General features: G+C 51.0%; 1 protein-coding gene across 3 annotated transcripts in view; it reads left to right on the top strand.

Moving 5' to 3' along the window:
* Window positions 1-27500, top strand: part of coro7 (coronin 7) — a 148039-nt gene that overhangs the window by 28583 nt on the left and 91956 nt on the right. For all 3 annotated transcript variants that reach the window (XM_061223924.1, XM_061223922.1, XM_061223921.1), the window contains exons 8-9: window positions 17432-17518; window positions 17908-17990. In XM_061223924.1, coding sequence (XP_061079908.1) covers window positions 17432-17518; window positions 17908-17990 — 170 coding nt within the window. The remainder of the gene's footprint in view (window positions 1-17431; window positions 17519-17907; window positions 17991-27500) is intronic.

The following is a 27500-nucleotide window of genomic DNA, read 5'->3' as shown; positions in this document are numbered from 1 at the left end:
GCCATTGTTGCCATCGTAACCACAAGGAAGGACCTGTTGTGTGAAGCTCTACGGTCTGGTGTCCTAAAACCTCCTCCCCTGACCTCACCTCTGTAATACCTGCTATTAGTTGTATTAGTACACATGCTACTACGCTATTAATGTAACCTTTGTACTGTACTGTTCTGTACTTTGTGTCTGTCGGGATTAAAGGGCTGTAACATACCGTGCTAGTCATCCGCAGTAATGTTGCAGAGCAGACGTTTGTCGTTTGGCCATATCAGAGTGGTTGTTACTGGGTTGGGTGAAATATTCCACTTGTTAAAGGGACAAATTTGCGTCACAGTAGCTTAATATATGTACACTGTGGCCCTCGACCGGGAGAGCATGTTTAGCTATTCTTTTGGAAACAAACCCCCGGATATCAGTATCTTTAGCAGGTAGAGAGCAGATGGAATTATACTTCAGCATTGTTTTTCTCTATTTGCTACAAAGTTTTATTTTGGGATTTTGGTGCCTTCCACAGTTGAATTGGAAGTTAACACGAAGAGAAGGGACTGCGACCTCTGTTGGTCAGACGCTGTTACTGCACGAGACAGTCGATTCAATGAGTGCTGTTTCACTGCTGTTTCCACTTTCCAGGGCTGCATCCTTCACGCTGTTCCCAACCGAGCCCATGAATTAGTTAATACTGGAGTTTATTTTTTCACGTGTGAAGTTACAAATGAAATTAAAAAAACTTGAAATCTTAATATTGGAAGCAGAAAGAGTAATCTGTGGTAGGGCCCCTGAGGGTACAAATGATTAATGCCTTTTTACATTTGCTGAGAACGCTACATCCCAGTGAAGTAGTCTACACTGCGTTAGATTAGCTTGGACACTAACATGAATCTGCAGGCTCTTTTGATCAGTGTCACAACCACAGCAGAAGAGTTCTCCGATCATCTCAGCTGAAAGCTTGAGTCTTACCGTGCGTCTTTTGTGATTACCCACAATGCAAAGGGGGCGCTGCTGAACTCCCCCTGACCCTGGAGTGCTGATGGGTTATGATTTCACATGCGTGGCTCAGGAATGTGTGGTATTACTTTTAAAAAAAGGTTTTTCTTCTTATTATGAAATACTGATGCAGTTGGTATTTGGTGCATTCCAGTGTAATGGAAAAAAAACTACCCCCCAGACTACCTCTCTTTCTCTCTCTCTCTCCTTCTGTATCTGTCTCACTCTCTCTCTTCCTCCTCCCTCTCTCTCTGAAGAACAGAATGCGCCCTGTAATTCTCTATGGCCTTTATCCGGGTTTAAGTTACACTTTAAAAAGCTCATTTGGAAAGAATTTTCTGGTATCAAGGTGGGGGTTTTTTTAAGTTGGTTCCTGCTGAGGGTTTCTGGCAGGCTTCTCTCTCCGAAAAGCGCTGGTTTAGAGCCAGTGTCCCGGCACAGAGAGATGGTCCTGGGGACGGAACAACAGGGCCTGGACAGCAAGAGATGGGAACAGCCCCAAATCACCTGCCAGTTGGAAAGTAGACACACATGCACCCACGCACACACACTCACACACACTGGCATGCACGCGTACAGACACACACACTCACACGCGCACACACACACACACACACACACACACGCACCGCTGTGAGGAAGAGGAGCAGGGAGGCGTTTAGGGGCTGATGCTTCATCACGCAGTGCGGGAACAGGTCCCAGGTTCCTCTATCAGTGCATTCCAGCCGTCAGGCAGAGTGCAGGAGTCCACACAGCAGGTAGATTTACACACCCCTCCTGCCAAATGGAGGACGCTCCAGAGGGCTGAGCTGATCAGGGACAACGAACGAGTCTCAGCAGGTGCTAAAAGAGGGGTGGGGGGGTGGGGGGGGGCAGACAGGACCGGGAGGGAGGGGGGGCACCGGAGGCAGGCTCTCCACAGGGCTGGAGCGGGAGAGGTCTACAGCTGGACTGCCACATATTCCCTTATCTCACCTGAAGAGAGGCCTGCCTGTCTTTCACTTTAACAGAGGGCCTCTCGTTGACATGCTTTTGTTTGCGGTAATTATGTGTGTCTGTGCGTGTGTGTGCAAATGTGTGCAGGTGTGCGTGTGTCTGTGGTAGGTGTTTTTATGCATGAGGTGTGTCCGACAGTTCAAATGGCCAAAGTAGGTGAACGTTTGTTTGTGTGCGTGTGTGTGTGTGTGAGGGTAATGTGTGTGTGTGTGTGTGTGTGAGGGTAATGTGTGTGTGTGTGTGTGTGAGGGTAATGTGTGTGTGTGTGTGTGTGTGTGAGGGTAATGTGTGTGTGTGTGTGTGTGTGTGTGTGTGTGTGCAGGTAGTGTGTGTGTGTATGAGGGTAATGTGTGTGTGTGTGTGTGTGTGTGTGTGTGTGTGTTTGAGGGTAATGTGTGTGTGTGTGTGTGTGTGTGTGTGAAGGTAATGTGTGTGTGTGTGTGTGTGTGAAGGTAATGTGTGTGTGTGTGTGTGTGTGTGTGTGTGTGTGTGAGGGTAATGTGTGTGTGTGTGTGTGTGTGTGTGTGAAGGTAATGTGTGTGTGTGTGTGTGTGTGTGTGTGTGAAGGTAATGTGTGTGTGTGTGTGTGTGTGTGTGAGGGTAATGTGTGTGTGTGTGTGTGTGTGTGAGGGTAATGTGTGTGTGTGTGAAGGTAATGTGTGTGTGTATGTGTGTGTGTGTGTGAGGGTAATGTGTGTGTGTGTGTGTGTGTGTGTGTGTGAGGGTAATGTGTGTGTGTGTGTGTGTGTGTGAGAGTAATGTGTGTGTGTGAGGGGCTTAATCTCAGTTCATGAAGCGGGGGATAAGGGTAAGGCTTTTTTGGAGAGAAGGCTCAGGGTGTGTGCCAGCTGGCTCGAGTGAGGTTCTACATGTGTGTGTTGTTTTGGAGCAGGATGGAGGGGGAAGGGGCTCATTAGCACAGTCGCAGCCCAAGGACCTCTTTGTTTCCGACTAATTAAGCCAGCAAGCGCACGTGCGTGACACCTGGAGCCAAAATGGCCGCACGTGGAGCGTGCACTCCCCCTGCACCCAGCGCAGGCCTGTGATGTGGCCCCGTCAATCACGCGACTCATCAATCATCACCCCCCCCCCTCGGCGGTCCCCCCGTCTCGCCCCACTGGAGGGCGAGGTGGAGGAGGTGCAGCAGTGATGAACGTGCGGAGTTATGCACTGATGACAGCCCTCACCGTTTAGGCGGTTGTGTGCTGGAGGGGCTTTATTTGCTGTCGTCTGGAAAGATTTTTTTTTGTCTTTTTTTTTTTGCATTGATAATACCACAGGGGAGAGAAACGGGAAGAAAGAAGAGGTGACAAAAGATTAAATGTCTACTTGCCCTGAATTTTCTGGAATTTTCCTTGTATGGATTGTGTGTGTGTGTGTGTGCAGGCAAGAAGCTTTGCTTTGTGTGTTCACTGGTAAGTTTATAGTCTTTAACCTCGTGGTCTGCCCACACTCCTCCAGGCCATGTGTGTCTCCACCCCACTCTGCATGGGGCAGGTTTGTCTGGCTCCAAGGATCACTCCCTTTCTCTGAAAACCATCAGAAGTTCACTGCTAATTTCTGTTTCTGTTATTTTTTAATATCGAGTCGCGGAAAGACACTGCTCTGTTTCTGTCCAGGTCACCAGGTGTGTGTTCCTGTGAACAGAAAGTCATAGAGGCCTGTGAGTGGACTGCAGTGCATTGTGGGTACTTTCTGCGAGCAGCGAGCAGTCGGCCAATGGGGAGAGGCCGTGGAGAGTGTGAATTCCTGGAGGATCTGCTGCCCTGGTGTGGTGGCAGTAACGAGACGCGGGAGGTTTATTTGTTCAGAGTGAGTGTGTGTGTTCGGGTGGGGATGGGGAGGGCGGTGTTTGACTTGTGGTGGGGAGAGTCCCTGGTCTCACTCATGAGGTGGTCCCAGATATGACTTACACTCAGCCTCAGCACTGCTGTCTGCATACGCACGCACGTACGCACGCGAGCTTCTTCACTCAAACACACACACACACACTCACACGCATACATACACACATGCACATGTCCATACACAAATGGTCACACTCGCCGCTCACACGCACACACACACACACACACACACGCACACACACACACCTCACTTGCACGTACTCACATGTTCATACACACACGCATTGTTTCTTTGCACACTCACTCTCGTCTCATTTGCAGGCGGATAATAACTGCGTTGGTGGTTAGGCGACCAGGCCAGCCGGTGCAGTGGGTTTTCCCGTAAGCCCCGTGACTCTGTCTGCCGAGAGTTCCAGCGTTATTGTGGCCCTCTGGTCTCCTACTTCAGCGCTGTTGACTCACATCCATTTTCTCCTTATTATTTTAACTGCCGCCATCTTTTTTCTTTTTTAACTGCCACCCGTCACGGTGGTCAGCGCTCAGTGCCCAGGGCCTGCCCGCTGTGTGAGAGGGGAGCATTGTGAGAACCGAACCCTTAACACTGTACATCAGGCTACATTTACTGTGCGCCGTCCAGAAAGAATGGCCGTATATATGTTTATGGTAAACGTTTAAATCAAGTAACAGACCGGTTGATTCATTAGTATTTTTTGCATTAATTGATTCATTGGTTGCTAATTGTTTTTCGGAGTTATTTCAGATGCATGTATCTCCTTCCGCCAAACCAACATCTTGGTTTGGCGGAAGCCTTTTGCTATTGGTCTGTTGAGATTGGGCCAGCCCTTGATAGGCCGCCTCTGTTGCTCTGAGGCCTGGAAGGTCCTGTGAGGGCTTTTGCCCCCTCGCTAGTCTGATAATGCGTAACTGCGTTTAGCTACTCTTTTACCCTGTGCCTTCAGTGTGTGGGCGGCCTTGTTTCAGGCGGTCCAGATGCTGACCTCTCATGATGCGCTGGTTGAGCCAGGGCTCGTGTTAAAAATAACACGTCGCCACTGCTGAATGAACGTCTGAATACAGGTGGGACGTACACCATACACAGCACTGCTGGAAGATGACCAGACCAGTCAGAACAGAGCACTGCCTGTCATATGCCATAGCCTTTCTTTCTCTACCGTGTTTAACGCCACAACGAAAGCAAGCACTATTCCTTTTTTGGCAAATATACGCACGCGGCTTGCTATTGGGGCGACAGTGGCTCAGGTGGTAAGAGCATTCGTCCGGCAGTCGGAGGGTTGCCGGTTTGAATCCTGCCCGGGATGTGTCGAAGTGTGAGCGTGTGTTTGAATGGGTGAATGAGAAGCATCAATTGTACAGCACTTTGGATAAAGGCCCTATATAAATGCCAGCCGTTTACCATTCACCATTTCGATCTGTAGTCTTAGTGCTGATGTGCCTTGGGGAAAGGGTTTTATGGGTGTGGTCATGTCAAGGGAACGAGCAAGGCAGCGTTTGGCTTACAGGTCATCCTGTGTCCAGTGCTGTAACACCACCGGCCCCCAGCGCTGGAAGAGATTTCGGTTTGGGACAGAACCAGATGGCTGAACTTGTGGGCGACCTGCTAATTTAGGCAGGGTCATTGTTTTTGGGTAGGTCAAATCGGTCCATTTTTGGAACATAATTAGAAGAGTACGTATTTAAAAGCTGACCTCTGCTTTCCTGGAATTCCAGATTCCACAGAAATCTCTGGGGAATGCTTCATTCTATCCCCGGATACTTTGCGTGTGGTAGACGATTTACCTTTGTTATTACATTGTCGTTACTGGATATCTAATGTGTAATTACTGTATCTGCGACTATGAACAAAATGGAATGTTCTATTTCTCTTACTCTCCGTAACTGCTTCACATAATGGTCTTCTGAACCTCATTACACATCGTATGAAAACCAAATCGTACTCAAGGATCTGAACCATATCCAAATCTTTTTGGAATTTGGTTATACAATGTGTAGGTGCATAGTAGTCTCATAGCCTGACCATATTTACACATTACCATTCATTAACCTGGTTAATGTGAAGTGTGGCACTGTATTTTCTCTGAAATGGAGAGCAGTAATAACACAGACTGAATGAGTCTTCTCTTTATACGTTGAAAAGTTCAGGGCTGTGGCACAGTGGCTTTTATTTCGGATTTGGTGGGGTATGGTGGTGTAGAAAGAGTCGGGGGTTTAGCCAAGGTTTCTATCATCGGTGCCAGTTTGAAACAAAGAGAGCTTTTTTCCTCGGGGGAAGAGGGAGATTTAAGAAGGAAATGAGTCGCACGGTGTGTGCATGTGTGCCTCTGTGCGCACGCGTCTGAGTGTGTACATGCCTGCGTGTGCGCGTGTGTGTGTGTTCGCGTGTGCCTTTGTGTGCATGTGCGCACAAGGCCGTTTTGGTTTCTTTGATTCTCTGGGAGTCTTTGTGTCCTGACTGAGCTTTGTAGGGTACAACCGGGATGCACATATGCACTGCTACTTTGAAGATGGGAGGGCTTTTTCATGTGGTCGTTGGCCAATCAAAGCCAGCTAACCAGAACCCTCGCAATTATGAAAGAGTTGTAGACGACAAAGAGAATTATTCTCCAGCGACAAATTGCTTTTCATCTTTCGCCGGGAGTCTAGGGGGCCGGGTCTGGTCTTCAGCTGCTGGTGCCGTCTGTCAAACGCTGCCATCGCAGGATGAGGGCGCGCATAGGCTTTTCTAGAACTTGCCATTCTCCCTGCTGTGCGTATGCACAGTCACGTTCTCTCATATTCCAGAACCCTGTTCCTCGTTTCTCTAATCCCGGTCCTCGAGGACTGAGAAGTGCTGGTTTTCCCTTTACCCGGGTGTCAGGTGTGAGGGTCTGGCCAATCAGCCTAACTTTTAACAAAACCGCTCAGTTGATTACCTGGGAGGAAAGAATAAGCGGGGCTGGATTTGGATTTGAGGGACAGATTTGTTAATGCCGGTTTTAGTTTCTTCAGCTTGCTTCTCTAGCTGCTGCGGTGCAGAATGTAGTTCTCGCAGATTCTCCATAGCACCCATACGGCCAGGTCCTGTGTTCCCATTGGACGCACTAAAGCTGGTTTAACACTTTAGTGGACACATTTCCCATACCTCCTTTCTTACATTCTGTCCATCCTTTTTACTTGCTCAAGGACAGCTTCTAATGCTATTGTATTATCCTTGGCAGTGCTCCGTCTTGCATGTTTACGATCTGTGTCTGATCTGAGATGTTCAGCTTCACTGAGGAAGAGAAAGCAGTGTTTATAATGCAGACTGAACATCTGGTTGCTATGGAGAACCTGTGGTGGAACCCTTCAGCATGTTTCCATGGCCACAATGCCTCGTCTTGTTGAGCTCATCCGTGTGTGCTTCCTGGTGGACTTCCCATGATCCTCCCTGCCTGCGGGTTGTCCGTGTGTTTGGCATACGGCTGAGGAGGGAAGCCTGTTGAAATAATTACAGGATCTCTGTCTTGTCTTGTGCTTTATATCATTTCACACTGGATTTTAGGCCATTTGTAGGCCTGTGTGACCAGCCTGTGTGACCAGCCTCTCCCCTGAGCGCTTCCCGCCATCTCCTTCCGAAGCACTGCTCTGGGCCGGGCTAGACAGATGTGTGGAGCGTCGCTGGTTTTGTGTCATTTCGGGGTGCCTCTTCTAAAGCGATGTCCCGCTGCATTCTAACTGAGAAAGCGGTTAAGTTTTTTTTCTTTGCGTGTGTTTTTATTTATCTATTTTGTTCGGCAGGACTTTTCCAGAATCCCTTTCTTAGGGGCTATTCTGTCAGCAACGGGGACGGTGTTTTCTACGGGCCCAAAAATAACGTAATAAAAATAATAACGTGCGAGTGCAGTTTTCGTCCCTTCCTGGACGCGAGCGGGGAGACTTCCTGCGCGCTCACGGTCACTAATGGTTTTTACACCTAGGACCTCCTCAGCAGTCATCTCCCCGTATTGGGTTACCCTCCTCTCTCCCGGGCTTAGTAAGGGCCGCATCGGCCCTTCCTGCCACCAGCCCGGACGCTTTTCCCCGCTCTTTTGGCAGCGGGCACCCGTGCCCTTAAACGAGTCGAGTCATCGGACCCGCGTTCCGGAAACGCGACTTTAAGACTCGTTTTCCTTAAAAGGACGAGGCGGGGGGGAGAGGAGGAAGCCATCGGGGGACTCGACGCTGATGGGTCTGTGTACGTGGAAAGACCTGCGGCTATTTCCGAAAATTGCTGCATCGGCCTCGTGAAAAATCATGAGCCTGTTGGGAATGTCACCTTATACACGCGGAGAGCATCTGTTTACCGCCTGGTTCCCACAGGTATTGGTTATCAGGAAAGGTATAGGTACAATAATATTTGTGTTCTCTTTTTTCCAACATGGCTAAAATTAGATCCCTTAACTGAGCTGCGGTCAACAGCTTTAATGCAACTAGCTGATGAGTGTTTATTGTGACTCGCTGACTCATGTTTTTGCGACCTGCCAATTTATTTGTATTTATTGCGACCTGCGGAATTGTTTATGTTTTACGACCGGCCATTTTGTTTGTGTTTATTGCGACCTGATTTGTTTGTGTTCATTGCGACCTGATTTGTTTGTGATTGTTGCAACTTGATTTGTTTGTGATTACTGCGACCTGATATGTTTGTGTTTATTGCGACCTGATATGTTTGTGATTATCGCCACCTGATTTGTTCATGTTTATTGCGGCCTCGATTAGCTTGTGATTATTGCGGCCTGATTAGCTTGTAATTATTGCGGCCTGATTAGCTTGTGATGAGACCTAAATGGTGTGAGTGATGGAAAGGAGGTAAAGAAGAGGGGGGAAGAAAAGGTTGCAGAAAATAAAAAAAGACGGCGCTGTAGCCGCGGGGAGTCGGATGCCAGCTCCTGAAACGTATACTGGTGAGAAAGGGGCTCGCTGGGCCAGGAGCCGCGCTGGGGCACCCGGCACGTCAGCGCCGCTTCCATTTCACCCGCGTATTTATAGCGCCGCGCAGACCGGCCGCCGCTACGCTAGCGTCCGCTACAGCGGCCGAGCTGAGCCTCGCACCGCGTCCTGGGCACCGACACCTCTCACGCAGGGGAGGAGCGGAGAGGGGAGAGGAGAGGGGAGGAGAGAGCAGGGGGAGAAGAGAGGGGGAGGAGAGAGCAAGGGGAGAAGAGAGGAGATATTTCCTCAGAGCTCAGCTATTCCCCTTCCGCCCTCTTTTTCACACGTCGCCCGAACACCCACTGCTTTAAAAAAATAAAATAAAATGAATATAAATAAAAGGCAGTTAAAAATGTCTTTGCGGTCAGTAGTGCAGTTATCGATATTCTGGAATACACCCTGAGAAAACTGCCTATTCCTCCCCCACCCAACATCTGCCGATTCCGAGCTCCGACCGCGTCCAGCTCTTAACCGAGACGAAAACCGGCTTTTATTTTGTTAAGAAGCCGGGCCAGAGCGCCGCTTGGCGTGCGGGGGTTCTGACGGGGGCTGAACTGGACCCGGCCCGCGCTTCTGGGCCTGCAGCACACATCTACCTCCTGTGTGATTCACCGTTTGGCTTGTCAGTCCTCCTCTTTTCCACAGCCTGAAATTATCCCATTAAACTCTGTAATGGGAATCTCAGGTCTCTCAGCAGCCACACAATTATGTGCATTAAGCACCGGGTACACATGTGTTTTAGCACAACTCCTGTGCAATTAACCGTGTGTCCAAACATTCATTTTGAAAAGAGTTTATTGTCACTGGAAGATAAATGCGACCATATGTCGTAATTAAATCAAACGTCAATAAGAACCAATCATGTCACCCTGCCAGAGCCTGAGAGCCAATGAGTTTGCTGGAATCTGGCCCCACTGGCCCACGACTGGTTGAAATTCTCCTGATTGGCGTCTCATGAACGGTGGAGTAATTGCAAGCAAGGTCAGGTTGTGTCAAGGGAAGAAGGGATGAAATCTTGGTGAAGGATTCAATTCTCTCTTCACCCCTCATCCATCTTTCTCTCTCTCTCTCTCTCTCTGCCGTACTCACAGCCAGTTCCCAAGCAGGTCGTGGGAAGATCCCCCAAAAAAATAACAGGAAAAAATGAAAACAACACGCGGAAGGGGGCGTGGGGGCGTATTCGGGTTCTCTGGGTAACCTATTCATTCATGCTGCGTGGCTATATTTATCCCTAAGTTTATGCGGTTTCCCCGCCCCCCCCCCCATCGGGATCCGGAAGCCTACGCTATTGTCCTCCTGTTTCACATCAACTGCATGTTAATCCAGATTGTGTTTTTAAACATGTGTTCTCTCTGCGGAAGGGAAGAGGGAGAGGGGAAGAAAGCGAGGGGTTGGGGAAGGAAAGTGGAAAGCGGACTTAATAGGTAGTAAACAAACGGCTCGAGAAGGCCTCAAGCTCTTGAGCCGGGAAACATCGATGTGTGGTGGAACCTGAGATGAACTTGACTTACTCTGTATCTGCGTATGTGTGTGAATGCATGTAGACTACATTGCGTGTGTGCGTGTCTGCGTATACGTATTTATACACCCGCGTGATTTATGTTCACGTTCGTGTGTCACGGAGGCCGCATATAGAAGAAGGGGCAACACGAGTCAGCCGCGCCGAGTCACGCCGGGAACTATCCCACGGTTCCCGCGTTCAAGAACGCGTCGGGCGACCCGTTCCGCAGTGTTCTAGCACCTTCTCCGCTCAGCCGGCTGCGAATATCACACTTTAAAATGCCGGTGTTTCCCCACACAATGCCCGTCACCTGTCAGTCAGCCGTGTGCGCGTCTTATGTTGTGGCCCGCCCCTCCTGCCTGAAGAAGTCACAAATGCTCGGCTGTGGGTCAGGCACTTTCCCCTGCTCAGTAAAGTTCATTTTGTTTTATTTGAAATGCTGTTTTATAATTGGACAGCCGTGCGTGTTTTGGCCTCTGTGCTCTAGCCGTCCCTGTTTTGGTCTGTGCTCTCCACCTTATGAACTTTCGGAGCAGACCGCTATTCTGGCGATGCGTTCAGCTGTACAGACACCCCCCACGTTTGTCCACTCTCTTCGGGGGAGCTGTGTCGGGGTGGGGCTCTTTGGTGGCCTGTCTGTTTGAGGGCAGCGAGTTCTGTGACAGATTTAGGAAATGCCCTGATTTATGCTCAGAAGCTAATCTCTCGTCTCCATCTCTGACAAGTAAGGTTGGGAATGAAAGGAAGAGATGGAGGTGTAGAGAGTGGGAGAGGGAGAGAGAGGTAGAGAGTGGGGGAGAGAGAGAGGTAGAGAGTGGGAGAGAGAGGTAGAGAGTGGGAGAGGGAGAGAGGTAGAGAGTGGGAGAGAGAGAGAGGTAGAGAGTGGGAGAGGGAGAGAGGTAGAGAGTGGGGGAGAGAGAGAGGGAGCGAGAGGGTACTGGGAGATACAGCAGGGAGATATAGCAGGGAGATGTAGCGGGAATGGAAAGGCCTTTTTAATTATCGGTGGAAATGCGGTGGCGGCAGAGGAAATGAAAGAATAAAATGCCTGGTTTGCTTTTTCTTCTCATTTTTTCCCCACTCTTTTTCTTCTTCTTCTTGTTTTTCCCTCTTGTGAGCCCCTCCTGGCCTTTGTCAGATTGGAATGGAGGAATGGCTCTATGAGAAGAGGTGTAGAAAAGGAGGGGTGACGTTCTATTTGAGGAGAAGGTCAAGGGAAGGGGGGGGATAGGCTTCTGTTAACGGAGAAGCGAGGGAAAGGAAGACCGGATTCCGCAGGAGGAGAAGTGCAGGAAGGGGTGAATAAGGCAGAGGGAGGAGGGAGGAGATAGGAGAAGGTTGGAGGTATCTCTAGGTATAGCAGGTATGGATGGAAAGAAAAAGACATGGTGGGGAAAGACAAACGAGAGAAAAAAAGACATGAACGGAATATAACCCAAAAGGAGGATTGGAGAGAAAAGCGAGGGTTGAAAATGGTTACCATATGTGGAGAGGGAGGGATGGACACCTGATCGTTCTCCTGGTTCCTGAATCAACATTCCCTCGCGGTGAGGCAGACTCTGTCCCTCTTTTAAACACGGAACGGGCAGAAATCTGAAAAACCGTAATGGGGAGAGGAGGTTTCCTCCATTTTTATTGGGAAAAGTTTTTAACTGTGAACCCATTATCTGGTTAGACGCTGACGTCAACATTTTCTGCTCCATGGTCCCATCTCCTCCCTCTTTCTTTTTTGTCTTTTGTGGCGTTGGCACTGCTTTTCTTCTTGCAAACTTTCTCCCTCTAACTCCCCATCACCCATTTTCCCTCCTCTAACTCTCCCAGTGCAGACTGAACTCCATCTCTAACTCTCCCAGTACAGGCTGAGCTCCACCTCTAACTCTCCCAGTACAGACTGAACTCCACCTCTAACTCTCCCAGTACAGACCGTACTTTCTGTTCGGTTTCATATCCAGCTGTGAAATCACACATTGGAATGTATACACAGGAATGAATTTTCACAACTCTTCAGTATTTGAAAATATACTTCTGTTGCTTAAATTATTGGACTGTATTTCATTTTTTGGAATGGAGTTATGAAAATATACATGACCCAGGTCAGGCTCACACACCCACATGAACAAACACGCACACGCACACGCACACGCACACGCACACACACACACACACACACACACACACATATATACACACACACACACGCGCACACTCACACGCACACACTCACACACACTCACACACACTCTCTCACACACACACACACACACACACACGCGTGCTCACACACAGCCATATACACTCACACACACACACACACACACACACACACACACACACACACACACATACACACACACCCGCATGCACACAGGGCCCAGGGGGGCTGTCTGGCCCCCGCACTGGGCTGTGTGCAGTGGGCTGTACCCCCATACGGGCCGGGCTGTGCTGGTGTTAGTGCGTAAGGCCTGAACACTCTTCCCCCGGCGCTGTGTTTGCTCAGGAGAGAGTGATGGACAGCACTGAGCAGAGGGGCCCAACGTACTGGGCGATGACATCATCACCGGGCGCAACATCTGCCAGACACACGTCCCTTTTCCGCTCCAAACTGCAGCGTCCGCAACGGGTGTTTGTTTTTCTTCGGCGCGTGGAGGATTTGGAGAGCGGGTGTAAGGCCCAGCGCGGGCCTCAGGACTCCTGTGCCAGCGCACGGTTCTGTGGTTGGGCGGACCTTAAGCGAAATGTCAACTGCCAACCAGTCTTACGCTACGTCCTTGTTTGTTCACTTTTTAAACGGGCTAGGAGGAGGGAGGAGGACCAGAAAGAGGCAGCAGACTACCGTTTACGTGTCGCGTTTCTGTTCCGTTTTTTCTATAATTCATGAACCGTGCTCTTTGCGTGCCACACATTATCTAACCCTCTTATTCCTGGTCAGGGTAGCTGGCGGGCTGAATAGGGGCTGGATATGTTTCCCAGCATGCACTGGGCAAGAGGCAGGAGCTCCCCCTGGACAGCTCAGCAATTGGGAACCATGTCTCATTTGAGAAAAATAAAGAAAAATGTAATATTTGAGTTCAGGCTTAAACAATTAGCCGATGGAGGAAAAGGAGAGATACAAAAACATATTGTTTCCCCCTCGAGTGAATTTGAATAGCAATCCCGAAGGCGGCTCTTTGACCCGACTGTGAGAATCTCCCGCTCTGCCTTTCCGGTCACGGAGCGACAGGGCAGTAAATAAAGTTTCTCGCTGTCCCAGCTCTGCTCACGGCCCGGGGATATTTACGGCGGTCCGGAGGCCAGGCGCTCCAGCGAAAGGCCGGTATTTTTACCCGGGGAACGAGGCGGCCCCCGCGGAAACGGGCTTTCAGCGCCTGCGAGCGCGGAGCGGGACGGGGAAGGGCCGCCGCCTGACCCGTCTGGCCCCAGCGCTGAGTCACACGTGCGCCTCTCCGGCGGGGGGGGAAGAGGGGGAGAGGTTTTTTTTGGCTCCGTCGTGGCTTCGGAGATTGGCCCGTCCGCGGAGGAGGAGAGGAGGGGAGCTAAATCTCTCTCCCTCCTTCCGTGGGCCGCGTGGCCTGCTCTAGGTGATGTATGGCTCTTCGGAGGGGGTCGACCTTTTTAACCGTGTGGCGTTTCCTGTCCGGCTTGCAGCTGTGCGTTTTTTGTTGTTGTTGTTGTTGTTGTTGTTGCTGCGTGTGCCGTGTGCGGCGTTTCGACGTGTCGCTCGGGGGTGCCTGCGTCGCCCGGGCTCCTGCGGTAGTCCTCCTACGCACAGCTGTGGCCTCTTCCTCCTCCTCCTCCTCCTCCTCCTCCTCCTCGTCACCCCAAGCGTGCTGTCAGACACCGGGTCGAGGGCAGCTGGGTGGCTCGCCCCCGTTAAAGCGCTGTTCAGCACACGGACCGGCCCCGCGCTCTGGTGTGGAATCCAGGCTGCAGTGTCGACCGGTCAGTAGCCCCGCAGGGACACGCATTAACTGACACTCCCCGGAATAGGAGGTCGTCATTTGGCCTGGGCGACTGCACTTCATCGCACACCAGCAGAGCGTCTTCCTCCCACTCATACTGAGCCTCATCCAGCAACTGCTTCTGTGTGCTTATAAGACACAGCGGCTGACATTGTACAGGGATTACATTACGTTACATTATTGGCATTTGGCAGACGCTCTTATCCAGAGCGACGTACAGTTGATTAGACTAAGCAGGAGACAATCCTCCCCTGGAGCAATGCAGGGTTAAGGGCCTCGCTCAAGGGCCCAATGGCCCAATGGCCCAATGGCTGTGCGGATCTTATTGTGGCTACACCGGGATTAGAACCACCAACCTTGCGTGTCCCAGTCATTCACCTTAACCACTACGCTACAGACCGCCTCCATGCCTTGGAGGAGACTACATGCGTGTCTCCTCAGCCGATAGCACCCAGTGTTGAGGAATATTACTGGACGTTACACCCCTGGGTGGAAGGAGGGGAGGATTTAAAATAGCGCACGCTCTACATTTTAAGCGAGCTTAAATAGTGACTAATGGCTGTGAGACAAAGCTCCATTTACCTTGGTAAATAGTGTGGGAACTGCCCATGTTGTTCAGTCCTTTAATGATTAAACTTGGACAAATTACTAAAGGGGTACTGCAAAAAAAAACTTCCCTCTCCTCCTTTCCCCCCCATCCGGTGGAATGGAGTTGAGTAACAGGCCAGAACTGGGGTCAAACATGCGTTCATCTCAATAAATACTCGGTAGTGCAGTTCCAAAGTCTGAAGCGCCCGTACACCAACCCTGACAGCAGTGGGTAGACCCATCGTCCCTCTTCCACAACAGTAATGCTCTGCAGACGGGGCCTGTGTTGTTCCCCGTGTGCAACGTGACGTCCTCCTGCAGGGTGAACGTTGAAGCGGCTGCCTTCGAGAACCCCTCCGTTCCTCTTTCCTCAACATGAGCCCTGTGTCCATCGCCCCCCTCAGCTTTTACGCCACACCGCCGTCGTGTTCAGAGCCATTCCGGATCTTTCCACAACACGCGCTGTGTGTAAGGGGGAAAAGAAGCTTAATGTTTATGAAGAATTTTGAAAATGTGCACAAAACTTGTTTTTGTTTTTTTTCCTGTTCACTTGTCCCCTAAACCGCTTCACTGTGGTTGAGTGTGTGTGGGGGGAGGGGGGGTTTTTGTCGTGTGGGGAGGAAATGGGGTTTTGATTAGAATTGATTCACCCCGCATGTTCCCGGCTGGGGTCGTATCTCTGTTTAGGTGGTTTTTTGAGGTGCTTACTCTGCGCTGCACAGAGTATTTTTATACTCTTCTGATTTACTAACTTTTTTGTGACTTTTTTTCTCCACTGCAAAAAAACAAAAAAGCAGATCTTAGTCTTATACTTAGACTTTGAATCTTATCTCTATTCCTCTATTCCTTGGAATAATTCCTTGCTAAATGAGGAAAAAACTGCCAATGACATTTGACTAATATTTGAGCTAATATTTTCGACTTGAGAGAAAAGACTAAAAACACTTGTCAAAACAGACGTTTTTTGCAGTCCGCCCCCCTCGTCACACTCAGCGGCGATCAGTGTCACCCCCTCCCGCTCTGGAACCCGCGGCGCGGTGTCACGCTCTCTCCGGCGGGTTGGCACGGCGACGGCGGCGGTAATTCGGCGGAGACGGGGGCCGGCTGCCTGCGGTGGAATCCGCTCCACGGAAACTCTCGCCAGGCTTAATAGCGGCAAGAGGGCCCCGCGCATCTGCGCTACCGCACGCTCAGGCATACCGCGGCTTTGGCAGGGGACGCTGGGAGCTCTGCCATTTTCTTTTTCTCAACGCGCTATTTGTCTGGTTTCAGTGGCTTTGCCGTTTCGCGACGCTTGCACATTCCTCCGTGTGGAGTTCTCTCCGTGATGGCCTGACTGGGGCCAGAAGACGCTGTGCTCATCCAATCGGGGCTTACTTTGGCCAAAAGAGTCTGTCCTCATCCAATCGGGGCTTACTTTGGCCAAAAGAGTCTGTCCTCATCCAATCAGGGCTGACTTTGGCCAAAAGAGTCTGTCCTCATCCAATCAGGGCTGACTTTGGCCAAAAGAGTCTGTCCTCATCCAATCAGGGCTTTCTTCGGCCAAAAGAGTCTGTCCTCATCCAATCAGGGCTTTCTTTGGCCAAAAGAGTCTGTCCTCATCCAATCAGGGCTTACTTTGGCCAAAAGAGTCTGTCCTCATCCAACCAGTGCTTAAGCTGGCCAAATGAGTCTGTGCTCATCCAATCAATGTTCTCCATTTCCAAAAGAGTCTGGACTTGTCCAATCAGTACTTATTTTGGCCAAAGATCCCAGACTTGGCTCACTCGGGCCAATAATCTTTCCTCATGCAGTCACAGCTCACTGGGGCCAAAAGAGTCTGTTCTCTCCAATCACGGCGATACGGTAACCTGACCTGCCCCTGCCCTGCCGCTCACCTCGGTCCCACATGCACCTGGTTTCTCTTTGCGATGTCGTGTCGTTTCTGTAACCAGAGAGCGTTTGTGCAGCGTTGCGGGAGCGTTGCGGGAGCGTTGCGGGAGCGTTGGGTCGCTGGGGAGGGTGAGGCGGTTCAGCGAGTCTCTCTCAGTCCTCGTCCACTTGTCACCGTCTGCCATGTTTCCAGCTGCCCGTGAGTCACTGCCACATCTGGCCTCGCTTACAGTGGGGTTATCGCCTTCAATTGCTGCTCTTCTTTAGACGAGTGCGCTAACTTTAGCGGGAAAAACATCGGCCCAGTCCAAAACGGGCCCGCACTCCCCCGCTTGTGACACATTCTTACTGAATGAATCTGAGGGTTTTTGAGTGGATTTCAGGGGCTTCTCCCCTTGAGGGAGTTTTTTTTTACCTCAGGTACTTGCTATGTTGGGGTTCTGGCATGGTGTTTGCCCTTTTCATTTTGCCCTTCTGTTACTCTGTAAATTATCTTTATTCTGTAAAAAGTGTGAATTGAATTGAATTGAATTGAATCGAATCGAATCGAATCGAATCGAATCGAATCGAATCGAATCGAATCGAATCGAATCGAGCCTCCATCAACATCATCAGTAGCTTCCTTGTGAATGTGTTGACACAGAGTAAACCACAGTGTGCACAGAGGTCACAAAGCTACACACACTGGTGTTGTTCCCCTCCGGGATCTTCACAGAGAACTGAGCTCTGGTTTGTGTTTGTTACAGAGTGCAGTCGGCCATCAGAACCACAAGGACTCACGCATACTGTGGATCAAGGACTCGGACCACATCCTGACCACTGCCTTTAATCAGGTGGGGATTAAACGTGTGTGTGTATGTGTATGTGTGCATACCCCTGTATATAGTGGTGCTCATCTTGCGCATGTGTGCGTGTGCGTATGCATGTGTGTGTGTGTGTGCGTGTGCGTATGCACGTGCGTGTGTGTGTGTGTGCGTGTGCGTATGCATGTGTGCGCGTGTGTGTGTGTGTGTGTGTGTGTGTGTGCGTGTGTGTGTGTGTGTGTGTAATGGTGCTCTGCTGTTCCTCAGGTACGGGAGAGAGAGGGCCGTCGTGTGTGTGTGTGTGTGTGTGATGGTGCTCTGCTGTTCCTCAGGTACGGGAGAGAGAGGGCCGTCTTGTGTGTGTGTGTGTGTGTGTGTGCGTGCGTGCGTGTGTGTAATGGTGCTCTGCTGTTCCTCAGGTACGGGAGAGAGAGGGCCGTCTCTGGGACAGCAGGAAGCTGAGCTCCTCTCTGGCCTCAGTGTCACTGGGCAACGCCAGTGGGTAAGTGCTGACCGTGTTTCACGTTATGAGCGGGCCTAGCTGCAGGACCCCAGGAGTGTGTGTGTGTGTGTGTGTGTGTGTGTGTGTGTGTGTGTTTTGTGCCTGGAATGCCTTGCTTGGAATGTTTGAGGGAAGCGGAGTTCCGACAACGAGCTGTCACATTCCTGGCATTTCCGGGGGTCCTCTGCGCCGACCGTTTCCTCTTCCTGCTGCGTTGGGTGTGAAGACCCTCTGTACACACACCCAGTGTGGGAGGGGCGTGGGCTTCCACACACACACTCATCACTCTTCTCCTTCACCTGACATTTCACTCCCCCCCCCCCCCCCTGCAACCCCACAATATGCGACGGTGGTCTATCCCCACCGAACGGTTCTGTGCTCCAAACACGGTCCGCCCAAGCCTTTTCTGTAAACACATGGGTGTGTGCGCGGTGTCCAGGTTTACAGTGCGGGTCACTGAATTAGCGCTGTTGTGCTGCTGCTACGTTACCGGGCCATTCGTCCGCTTTGCACGACAGGGCTTGCCGTGCGCCTGGGTCTGGGGCCAAACCAACCTGTGGGAGTGTCGGGAAGGGGGGGGGGCCGGATGCTGAACAGAGAATAGTTTTAGGAGAAACACGGTTTGCACCCCTACCTCCCCTCCCCCCCCTGCGCGAACAGAGGGTGCCATTGTACTCCGAATGCCACCGGATGAATGTCCCCTCATCGGAATGTTTGTTTGTCCGAGACATTTTGGAGTTTACGCGCTCGCACCCTAGATTTCGCCCTCCCCACTCCCCCCCCGGCTCCCTGTCTCCGTCCTGGTGCTTTTTTCGACGGGCGACGGAAACCTCTGGCTGCCCCTCACGGCCCAGAAACCCCCTGTCTGACTGCGCTGATATAGACACCGCTCACTGTGAAGTATTGTAAACCGACCGGGGAACGCTGGCGGAACACCGAGCCCTTTTATAAACCAGTCACGTCATAAACCATCCCTGCTCCTCGCATTAACGGTCGATGTGTTTGGATTACAAAGCGCTGCTTTTGTTCCTTGTTGTGTTAATATTAACAGGCGAGGATATCTGCACATCTGCACATTGGGAAAGGGAGAGAGAGGGGGTGAGAGGGAGGGAGAGGGAGAGGGAGAGAGAGAGGGAGGGAAACGGAGGGAAGAATGGAGGGAGGGATACAGTAATTGCTTTTCATTGCCTTTACAGGAATGTTATAGTTTACTCAGCCTTTTTTTAGTGTGTGTGTGTGTGTGTGTGGGGGGGGGGGGTGTGTACATTGTGTGCGTTTCTACAGTGTATGTGTGCGCACAGTTTGTGTGTGTTTGTACAGTATATACATATGGCTTGACTATATGTGCACAGTGTGTGTGTGTGTGTGTGTGTGTGTGAGTGTGTGTGTGAGTGTGTGTGTGAGTGTGTGTGTGAGTGTGTGTGTGTGAGTGTGTGTGTGTGTGTGTGTGAGTGAGTGTGTGTGTGTGTGTGTGTGTGTGTGTGCGCGTGTGTGAGTGTGTGTGTGTGTGTGTGTGTGTGTGTGTGTGTGTGTGTGTGAGTGAGTGTGTGTGTGTGTGTGTGTGACTGTGTGTGTGAGTGTGTGAGTGTGTGTGTTTGTACAGTATATACATATGGCTTGACTATATGTGCACAGTGTGTGTGTGTGTGTGTGTGTGTGTGTGTGTGTGTGTGTGTGTGTGTGTGTGTGTGTGTGTGTGTGTGTGTGTATGTGAGTGAGTGTGTGTGTGAGTGTGCATTGCTGGGTGGTGGCATTGACAGAAATCTGCGCGTGTGGTGAGCAGCTCTCTCATGTCGTGCTTCTCATCTGGTCACAAGCTGCTGGGCATTCCGTCCCCTCCTCCGGCCCACGCCGGTCCTGTGGACCCCCAGCCCCTGCAGATCCGTGCGTGACGGTCAGCCGGCAGGAATTCTCAACTTCATCTCCCCCCCCCTCCCCACGCATTCCTTCTGACTCGCTTAATTTTTTTCGAACGCACCACCTCATAGTCGACTTGTGCTTCTGCAACGGTCGCTCAGCAGATTCTTACCAGTCACTCATGTCTAACTTTAGTCTTGTAACGACACTTAAAATCTTACTTGGTTTCTTTCAAGTAGAAAATATTAGCTTGTTTAAGTTGCTGTCTGCTTGACATGAGAGTTTATTGAAATGAGTCAAACTGTCTCACCTCATTTGCAATATTATTGTCTTTTTTCTCAGGAAAAGTAATAGAAAGAACATTTAAAAATACTTGTCCAAACCGACATCATTTCTGGTGTTTGCCATGCTTACACCGCAGAAGTCTTTTGTGATTTCCAAGCGGTTTGGACTGATTGGGGTTTAGGGATAACACAGCAGTGTCCCTTCAGGCAAATAAAACTGCATCACCTTCCGTTTCTGAAGCCCGGCTCTTTTGCCCTGACCCCCCCCCCCCCCCACCACCTGCGTCTCATTGGTCTCTGACACCCCCCCACCTGCGTCTCATTGGTCTCTGACACCCCCCCACCTGCGTCTCATTGGTCTCTGACCCACCCCCCCCCCCACCTGCGTCTCATTGGTCTCTGACCACCCCCACCTGCGTCTCATTGGTCTCTGACCCCCCCCCCCCCCCCCCACCACCTGCGTCTCATTGGTCTCTGACACCCCCCCACCTGCGTCTCATTGGTCTCTGACACCCCCCCACCTGCGTCTCATTGGTCTCTGACCCACCCCCCCCCCCCACCTGCGTCTCATTGGTCTCTGACCACCCCCACCTGCGTCTCATTGGTCTCTGACACCCCCCACCTGCTGCGTCTCATTGGTCTCTGACCCACCCCCCCCCCCACCTGCGTCTCATTGGTCTCTGACCACCCCCACCTGCGTCTCATTGGTCTCTGACACCCCCCCACCTGCGTCTCATTGGTCTCTGACCCACCCCCCCCCCCACCTGCGTCTCATTGGTCTCTGACCACCCCCACCTGCGTCTCATTGGTCTCTGACCCCCTCCCCCCCCCCCCACCTGCGTCTCATTGGTCTCTGACCCCCCCCACCTGCGTCTCATTGGTCCCCAGCTGCTGGTTCCACCCCCACCCAGCCGCGTGCTTAGTGTGAGCCCTCTGCTCACGCTCATGGCCCTTATCCACAGGCTGGTCAGCAGCCAGAGTAAACTTGAGAGTTAAATTGGTTGGAAAATTTAAACGTAATCACCACTTCCTTTTTCTTTTAATTCCTAAATTGCATCCGAGCGGCCAGCCCTGTCGGTTTGATGATGTGTACCTTACGTACCGTGAGCTCCGTAATGTTTGGGACGAAGACGCATTCTTTTTTTCATGATTTGGCTCCGTACGCCGCCATTTTTGGTTTGTAATCAAAGCGTTCACGTGCGGTTAAATTGCACATTCTCAGCTTTGATTTAGGAGTATTGGGCTTGGGCTTCTGCATGTAGAAATGACTTGCTTTTTCTTGCAGTTGTTTATTTGTTGGTTTGTGTGACTGCCAACCTGTTTCTATTTTATTTTTTGATGTACGTTTTAACGCTTTGTTTAAAGCCCTTATCCTTGATCCATTGAGAACATGTTCAGGCGCCCTGGGAGAAATGGCGGACAGAACAGCTGCACGTGGGGCGAGAGAGAGTTTTTGGGTTCAGGGCCTTATTCAGAGAGCCCAGAGAGACAGGGTTCTTCCTTCATTTAGGGACCCGACTTCATCTCTCCGGATTCAGGTCAGCATCCCTATATGCCGGCCAGGGGCTCAAACCAGCAACTCCATTGCTGCCAGTCAGAATCAGAATCAGAATCAGAAAGCTTTATTGTCATTGCACAAAAACAGTACAACGAGATTTGGTGTGCAGCACCTAAAACGATACATGCATACACACACTACACACACTACACGCCCTACACAGTCATGCACCCACACACGTTACACACTCACGCACCCGAGTTTAAAGTTGGTCGAACACCCGACCACGAGGCCAGCCTGCTGCCTCTGTTTGTGGTAACAGACGTTTACACAGATGAGGCGGCTCTCCCTCCTGCCCCTGCGACTCCCAGCCTTGCTTCATTTCTCATTTGCTTATCCTAATAATCCTAATAGGTCTGCTGACATATCTTCCTCTAGGGCATAACGACAGCATTCACACCTGAATGCAGAACCCACATCACACACACACACACACACGCACACACGCACACACATACACACACACACCCCCCCATCCACTATCCCGGCCGATCGGAAGGTTTCTAAACAGAAAAGTGAATCGACCAATCGGCAAAGCTGGCTTCAATCACGATGTGGCGAGCAGTACCCATAGGCTCCTCCCATGACTACGTGGTCGTCGGGTAGAGGTCACGAGGCTTATTAAGGATGTAAGGACCCCCGGGCAGAGCTTAGGGTGTGTTACGTACAGCCGGGTCTGTAAGTATTTGGACAGCGACACAGTTTTAAAGGGCTTTTAATTCCTACGCCGTGCACTCGATACGGACGCCCAAATTAAAGCGGTCTGCGCAGACCTCACTGTTTGTAATGAACACATGGAAAGGTTAATGTCTGCGTGTAATGGTCCCGAAGGAGAGGCGAACAGGGTGTGACAGATATGGTCGATGGGTAACACGCCGTTAACGAGAGAGGGCAGTGTTTGTTTTCCGCATAAGGGAGAGACTTGCACATGTAGAAAGTGGCTGGTTCCTTCAGCATGTGTTTTTAAGCAGAAATATTCTCAGTGTGCAGCAATTGCGGTCGAACGGCCTTGGTCAGACAGACAGTGCTCCATTTGTTTGTTTGTCCATATATTATTATATTCATTCCACGATCAACCGCAGCTAACAGACCCTCCGTTCACAGAGCGGGATGCTCACTGGGGCAGTTTGCTTAAAGCGCCCCGATGCTTAGCAGTGCCCCTGTAATGCCCTGCCCCGGATGTGAACCTGTAGCTATTTCCCATTAGACCGATCCGGCTTCCTAACCGCTCCGCTCTTGCGCAACGGGCTTGCCAATGATGAATGTAGCGCAATTCCGGGAAAAGGGGAATTAAACCTTCCCTGACAGCGTGTTTATCCGGGCCCATCATTGTGTCCTAGAGCAGGGATGAAGCTACTCGGATTTGTTTGGAGAGAAGGCACAAAATGAACGGGAAAGCCAAACTTCAGGCCGGCTCTGGGAAGACAAACGGAGGGGGAAAAATTGTAACTGCATTTTACGTTACACCGCAAAGCTGGCATCTCGTTTTAAAAGTCAATTTTGTATTTTATACGTCTTGTTATGCTCATATTTTTTTCTTTATTAAATGAAAGTGTATGGCGCGCTCTCATACCGTCAGGCCACAGAAGGGGACCGTAATAGGAAGGTTTTAAGTGTTTGTTTTTCTTTTCCTGGTTGAAAATTGAGCCCAGAGAATCTTTGCTTTTTGGGCCCGGAGTCTCGGTGAAAGGCCACCATTATGCCCGTTTTCCATTATAAACACAGATTTTTATCACAGTGCGCTGACCCCCCCGGTCCGTCCCCTCTATAAACACAACCATAATGAGTTTAATGGGATCTCTGGCCCGCTGTAATCAGCAAACTTCACAATGAGATTCAATTGCAACCAGCTTTCACTCAGGAACCTGGCAGCGTAGTTTCAGATTTTCTGGCCGCGTTTCCTGTCGAACCCTGGATCCGTGCTTCCTGTTCGGGTCAGAGGGGACACCTCCAACCCCTCTCCTGCCCGTCGGGGCGGGGGGGGGGTTGGGGGGGTATTACGGGGGTGTCTCGTTAGGTGTGCGCAGATAGGTTTGACTTTGGTTTTCAGTGCTCGGTTGAGGTGACGAGGAATTAGAAACAGAGCGCGCTTTAGCGTAGCCGATGTAGCCTGACCGAACTTTAAAGTCGGCTGCACCCGTTTTAAATTTCGCCCACTTAATTATTTGCAGTCAGAGAAAATATTAAACCACCCCCCACCCCCCCTTAAAGTACACACCTACACACACATGTGGTTTCGCACACACCCCTCTTTTTCTTTCAAAAGTGGGTGTAAATTTAGAGAAATATAGCCCCTTTCTGACCGAGCGCTGGCTCGCCCACACCCCTGGCCCCCCCCTCCAGGGCTGACCTCACTGTTATTTCAGACCAGGCCCCAGATGGAACGGGGCTGTCTTGAAGGTTCTGGGGTACCGGTGCGGCGCGTCAGCGCGGGATGAGGGACGGAGCACGGCACCGACCGGGTCGCCTGTGTGGTCGGGCCGGAGCGGTCCCCGCGGACAGGTCACCCTCGCCACCGAAAGAGGGGCTTACTTCCCCTGCTTTGGCCCCCCGTTTCTCTTTGAGGGGGGGGCTTCCTGGCAGACTGCGGCTCGATCGCCCCGGCGTAATCGATCCGAACCCCTTTAATCAGCGGGATGGGGGGAGTTTTCGGGGTAATAGACGCGGCCCCCGTTTGGAACGGAGCTCGCTCTCTCCCCACACACACACGTTCTTTATTCAAGACAGATGCGTCGAGTCCCATTTGGCTCGGCGACGGTTGTTCTGGTTTAAAATAATAAATAGAAGAGAAAAGTTTGTGTGTGCGTTTGGACAGCAGCAGCGCTCACGGTATTTCTGCTCAGTAAGCCGGTTTCTGACTGCTCTCTGCTGCTCTCCTCCCGACCGAGCCCGGCAGAACCGCGGCAGAACCGCGCGGTTCAGCGTCGGACGAAGCTCCGAGCGGAGGTGTTTCGGTCGAGGGGTCAGAAAGTCAAAGTCCCGCCGCATGTTTCTTCCGCCCGCAAACTCGGCCAGCGGATTTCACCGATCCGTTCCGCCCTCCTGGCTCGAACGATCGCTAATGCTAATTAGCAGGTCCGGGCGGGTTGGAACAGAATGCCGGGGCGGGCTTTCGCTTTCCGGACCTGGTTCTGAGCGGGCGACACCGGAGAGGTCGAGGGTCCAAACGGCGGGCGGAGAAGCGGCCTCCAGGCCAGCGAGTGCTGAAGAGCCTCCCGCAATGTGTTAGTCATTTCCACTTTTCGGCTTTCGCTCCAGCGAGCCCCTCTGACAGAGGATCGTGTGAAGGGCCCGAATTTCTTCATTTTGAAAGATGTTATCCCTCCGTCTGAGTTTGATTTATTTAGCTTTTGAATTTACGAGACCGCGGTGCACTGGACCGCCGTCCCGCCATCTGGTAAAAGAAGCTGCCGCACTTTTCCCAAAATGTGACTAAGCTGGCAGAAACGCACCCCTCACAGCGAGCCCCTGTCTGTCTGTCTGTCTGTCACGGTGACGGCCTGTCACCCGCACCTTTCTGCCGGAGACCCTGAGATCCTTACACCCCTTTTTCTATTTAGCTTTGGAAATATCTGACAGTTGGCCAGAGAATATCTAATGAAATTCTCTGAGGTTTTTTATTTCATCCCACAGGTATTTGAGCTGCAGTTCAAGGATAAAGCTCTTTTGTATTAACGTGTGTGCGACTGAGAAAATGGCTTCCATGCTTCTCTCTCTCTCTCTCTGTCTCTCTCTCTCTCTGTCCGTCTGTCTGTTTGTCCCTCTCTCTCCCTCTCTCTCCCTCTCTCTCCCTCTCTCCCTCTCTCCCTCTCTCCACACCCCCCCACCCCATATTTTTCATTGCAGTTCCAGGAGCTCAGAGTTGAAATGTGACCGAAAAGAGTTTTTCATCGGCGTTATTATTATTGTAGAAAATGGCTGGCTTCTCAGGATGAGGATTGGTGTTGAATACTTCATATTAAATGGCTCGCTCAGCTGGCTTGCGTTCACATATGACAGAGATTTACAGCGGGGTCATAAATCACCCTTTCCACTAACCACCGGAGAGAGGGGACCGAGCTCCTTAGTTACCCCACATAATCCATCTTGCCGCACGGTGACGGCTGTCACTTAACAGGGCGAGCAGGTTTGCCGTGGCATAAACTTGGAACACATTTGGAAAGGTTTATTTTGCATTCGTGCAAATGAAAATGGACAGACTTGCCCATTCACTTTGGTATCTTTGAAGGTCAATCTCTCAAAACCACTCGGAACGCAGATAGAACCTTATAATTCCAAGATCAGGGAATATCACCGTGGATTATTTTCTTTGCCGTTCCTCTTTGTCCGGCAGCTCCACAGTTTCTGTTTCTGTTGTGTGCGGACTCCGGTTCAGGTTGATTAATGGTCCTTCTGGAGGGCACGGCGCTGCAGGCCCTGCGGTCTGTTTGCGTGTCTGCTGACACGCTCGCGGCTACGCTGCGCGACCCAGCGTCTGTCCGTCCTGCCGGCTCCTCCCTCTCCTCCCTCTCCTCCCTCTCCTCCCTCTCCTCCTCAGCTGATGTGTGCGGAGTCTGCAGGTGAAGAGCGGCTGCTATGAGCCGCAGGGTGAACTGAGCATGAGAATCACTGCAAAATGCAATACTTTTATTCATTTATTCAACACATTACTGTTACTATTGTTGTTATTATTATTATTATTACTACTACTACTACTACTACTACTACTACTACTACAATATTATTACTTTATTACTTTTTAAGTATCAATACTATTTACTTATTTTTCGTTTTATTGTATTATTATTATTATTATTATTATGTCACTGCCAGTCTGTTTCCAGGAAGCTGTTTCCAGGAAACTGATTGTTCTGGAATTATGAGTGGGAAATCATAATTTTAAAAACTACTGGAAACTCATAACTCTAATGCTACTGGAAACTCATAACTCTTTAACTAGTGGAAACTCTTAGGTTTTAGCCGAACCCGCCGTGTAAGTAGCCTAAAGTGAAAACAACTCGCTGTTATTCACAACACATGTGAGGGGGGGGAGCGGGTTATAACTGGCTCACGATGCGGCTGAAGGTCCCCGTGGCAACGTATTTATTTGATTTAGTCTCTTCGCGCCCCGTGCAGACCTCCCCCGCTGAAGACAGGAGGTTTGGGGAATCGGGCTCCTGTTCTGAATGATAGCCTTGTGTAGCCGTCATCACCTGAGCTGATGCCCTTGTGCGGCTGAATGGGAAGAGACAGATAGGAGGCGCTTTCCAACACTCCCGCCTCTCACTGTCTTCACTTTCATCACCCGGGGCTTTGGGGTTCCCCAGATATCCGGACCGCAGGTTGACGGGATGGATCGAGCTCCGAGTGGGCTCACAAACACGCGTTAGTACACTCACTCACACAAACACACACAGACATACACACGCAAACACTCATACACACACACACACCCACTCACACATACATACATATACACACACACAGACATACACACTCAAACACTCATGCACACATATACACACACACACACGCACACATTCACACATACACACACAGGTGCACACCCACCCACACACAGACACAAACACACAGACATACACACACAAACACACAGGAGAAAGGCGATATCAGGTTGTTTCTGTATCTGGTGAGAGGCCCTGCAGGGAGGCAGGCCACAGTGTGCCGGGGCAGCAGGGCTCTGAGGGGAACCAGGGGAACCAGGGGGAACCAGAGGAACCAGGGGGAACCGGGGGAACCAGGGGGAGCCAGAGGAACCAGAGGGAACCGGGGGAACCAGAGGAACCAGGGGGAACCAGAGGAACCAGGGGG

This window comes from Conger conger, chromosome 16 (assembly GCF_963514075.1).
Source record: "Conger conger chromosome 16, fConCon1.1, whole genome shotgun sequence".
NCBI lineage: Eukaryota > Metazoa > Chordata > Actinopteri > Anguilliformes > Congridae > Conger > Conger conger.
This window is presented reverse-complemented; position numbering and strand designations above follow the sequence as displayed.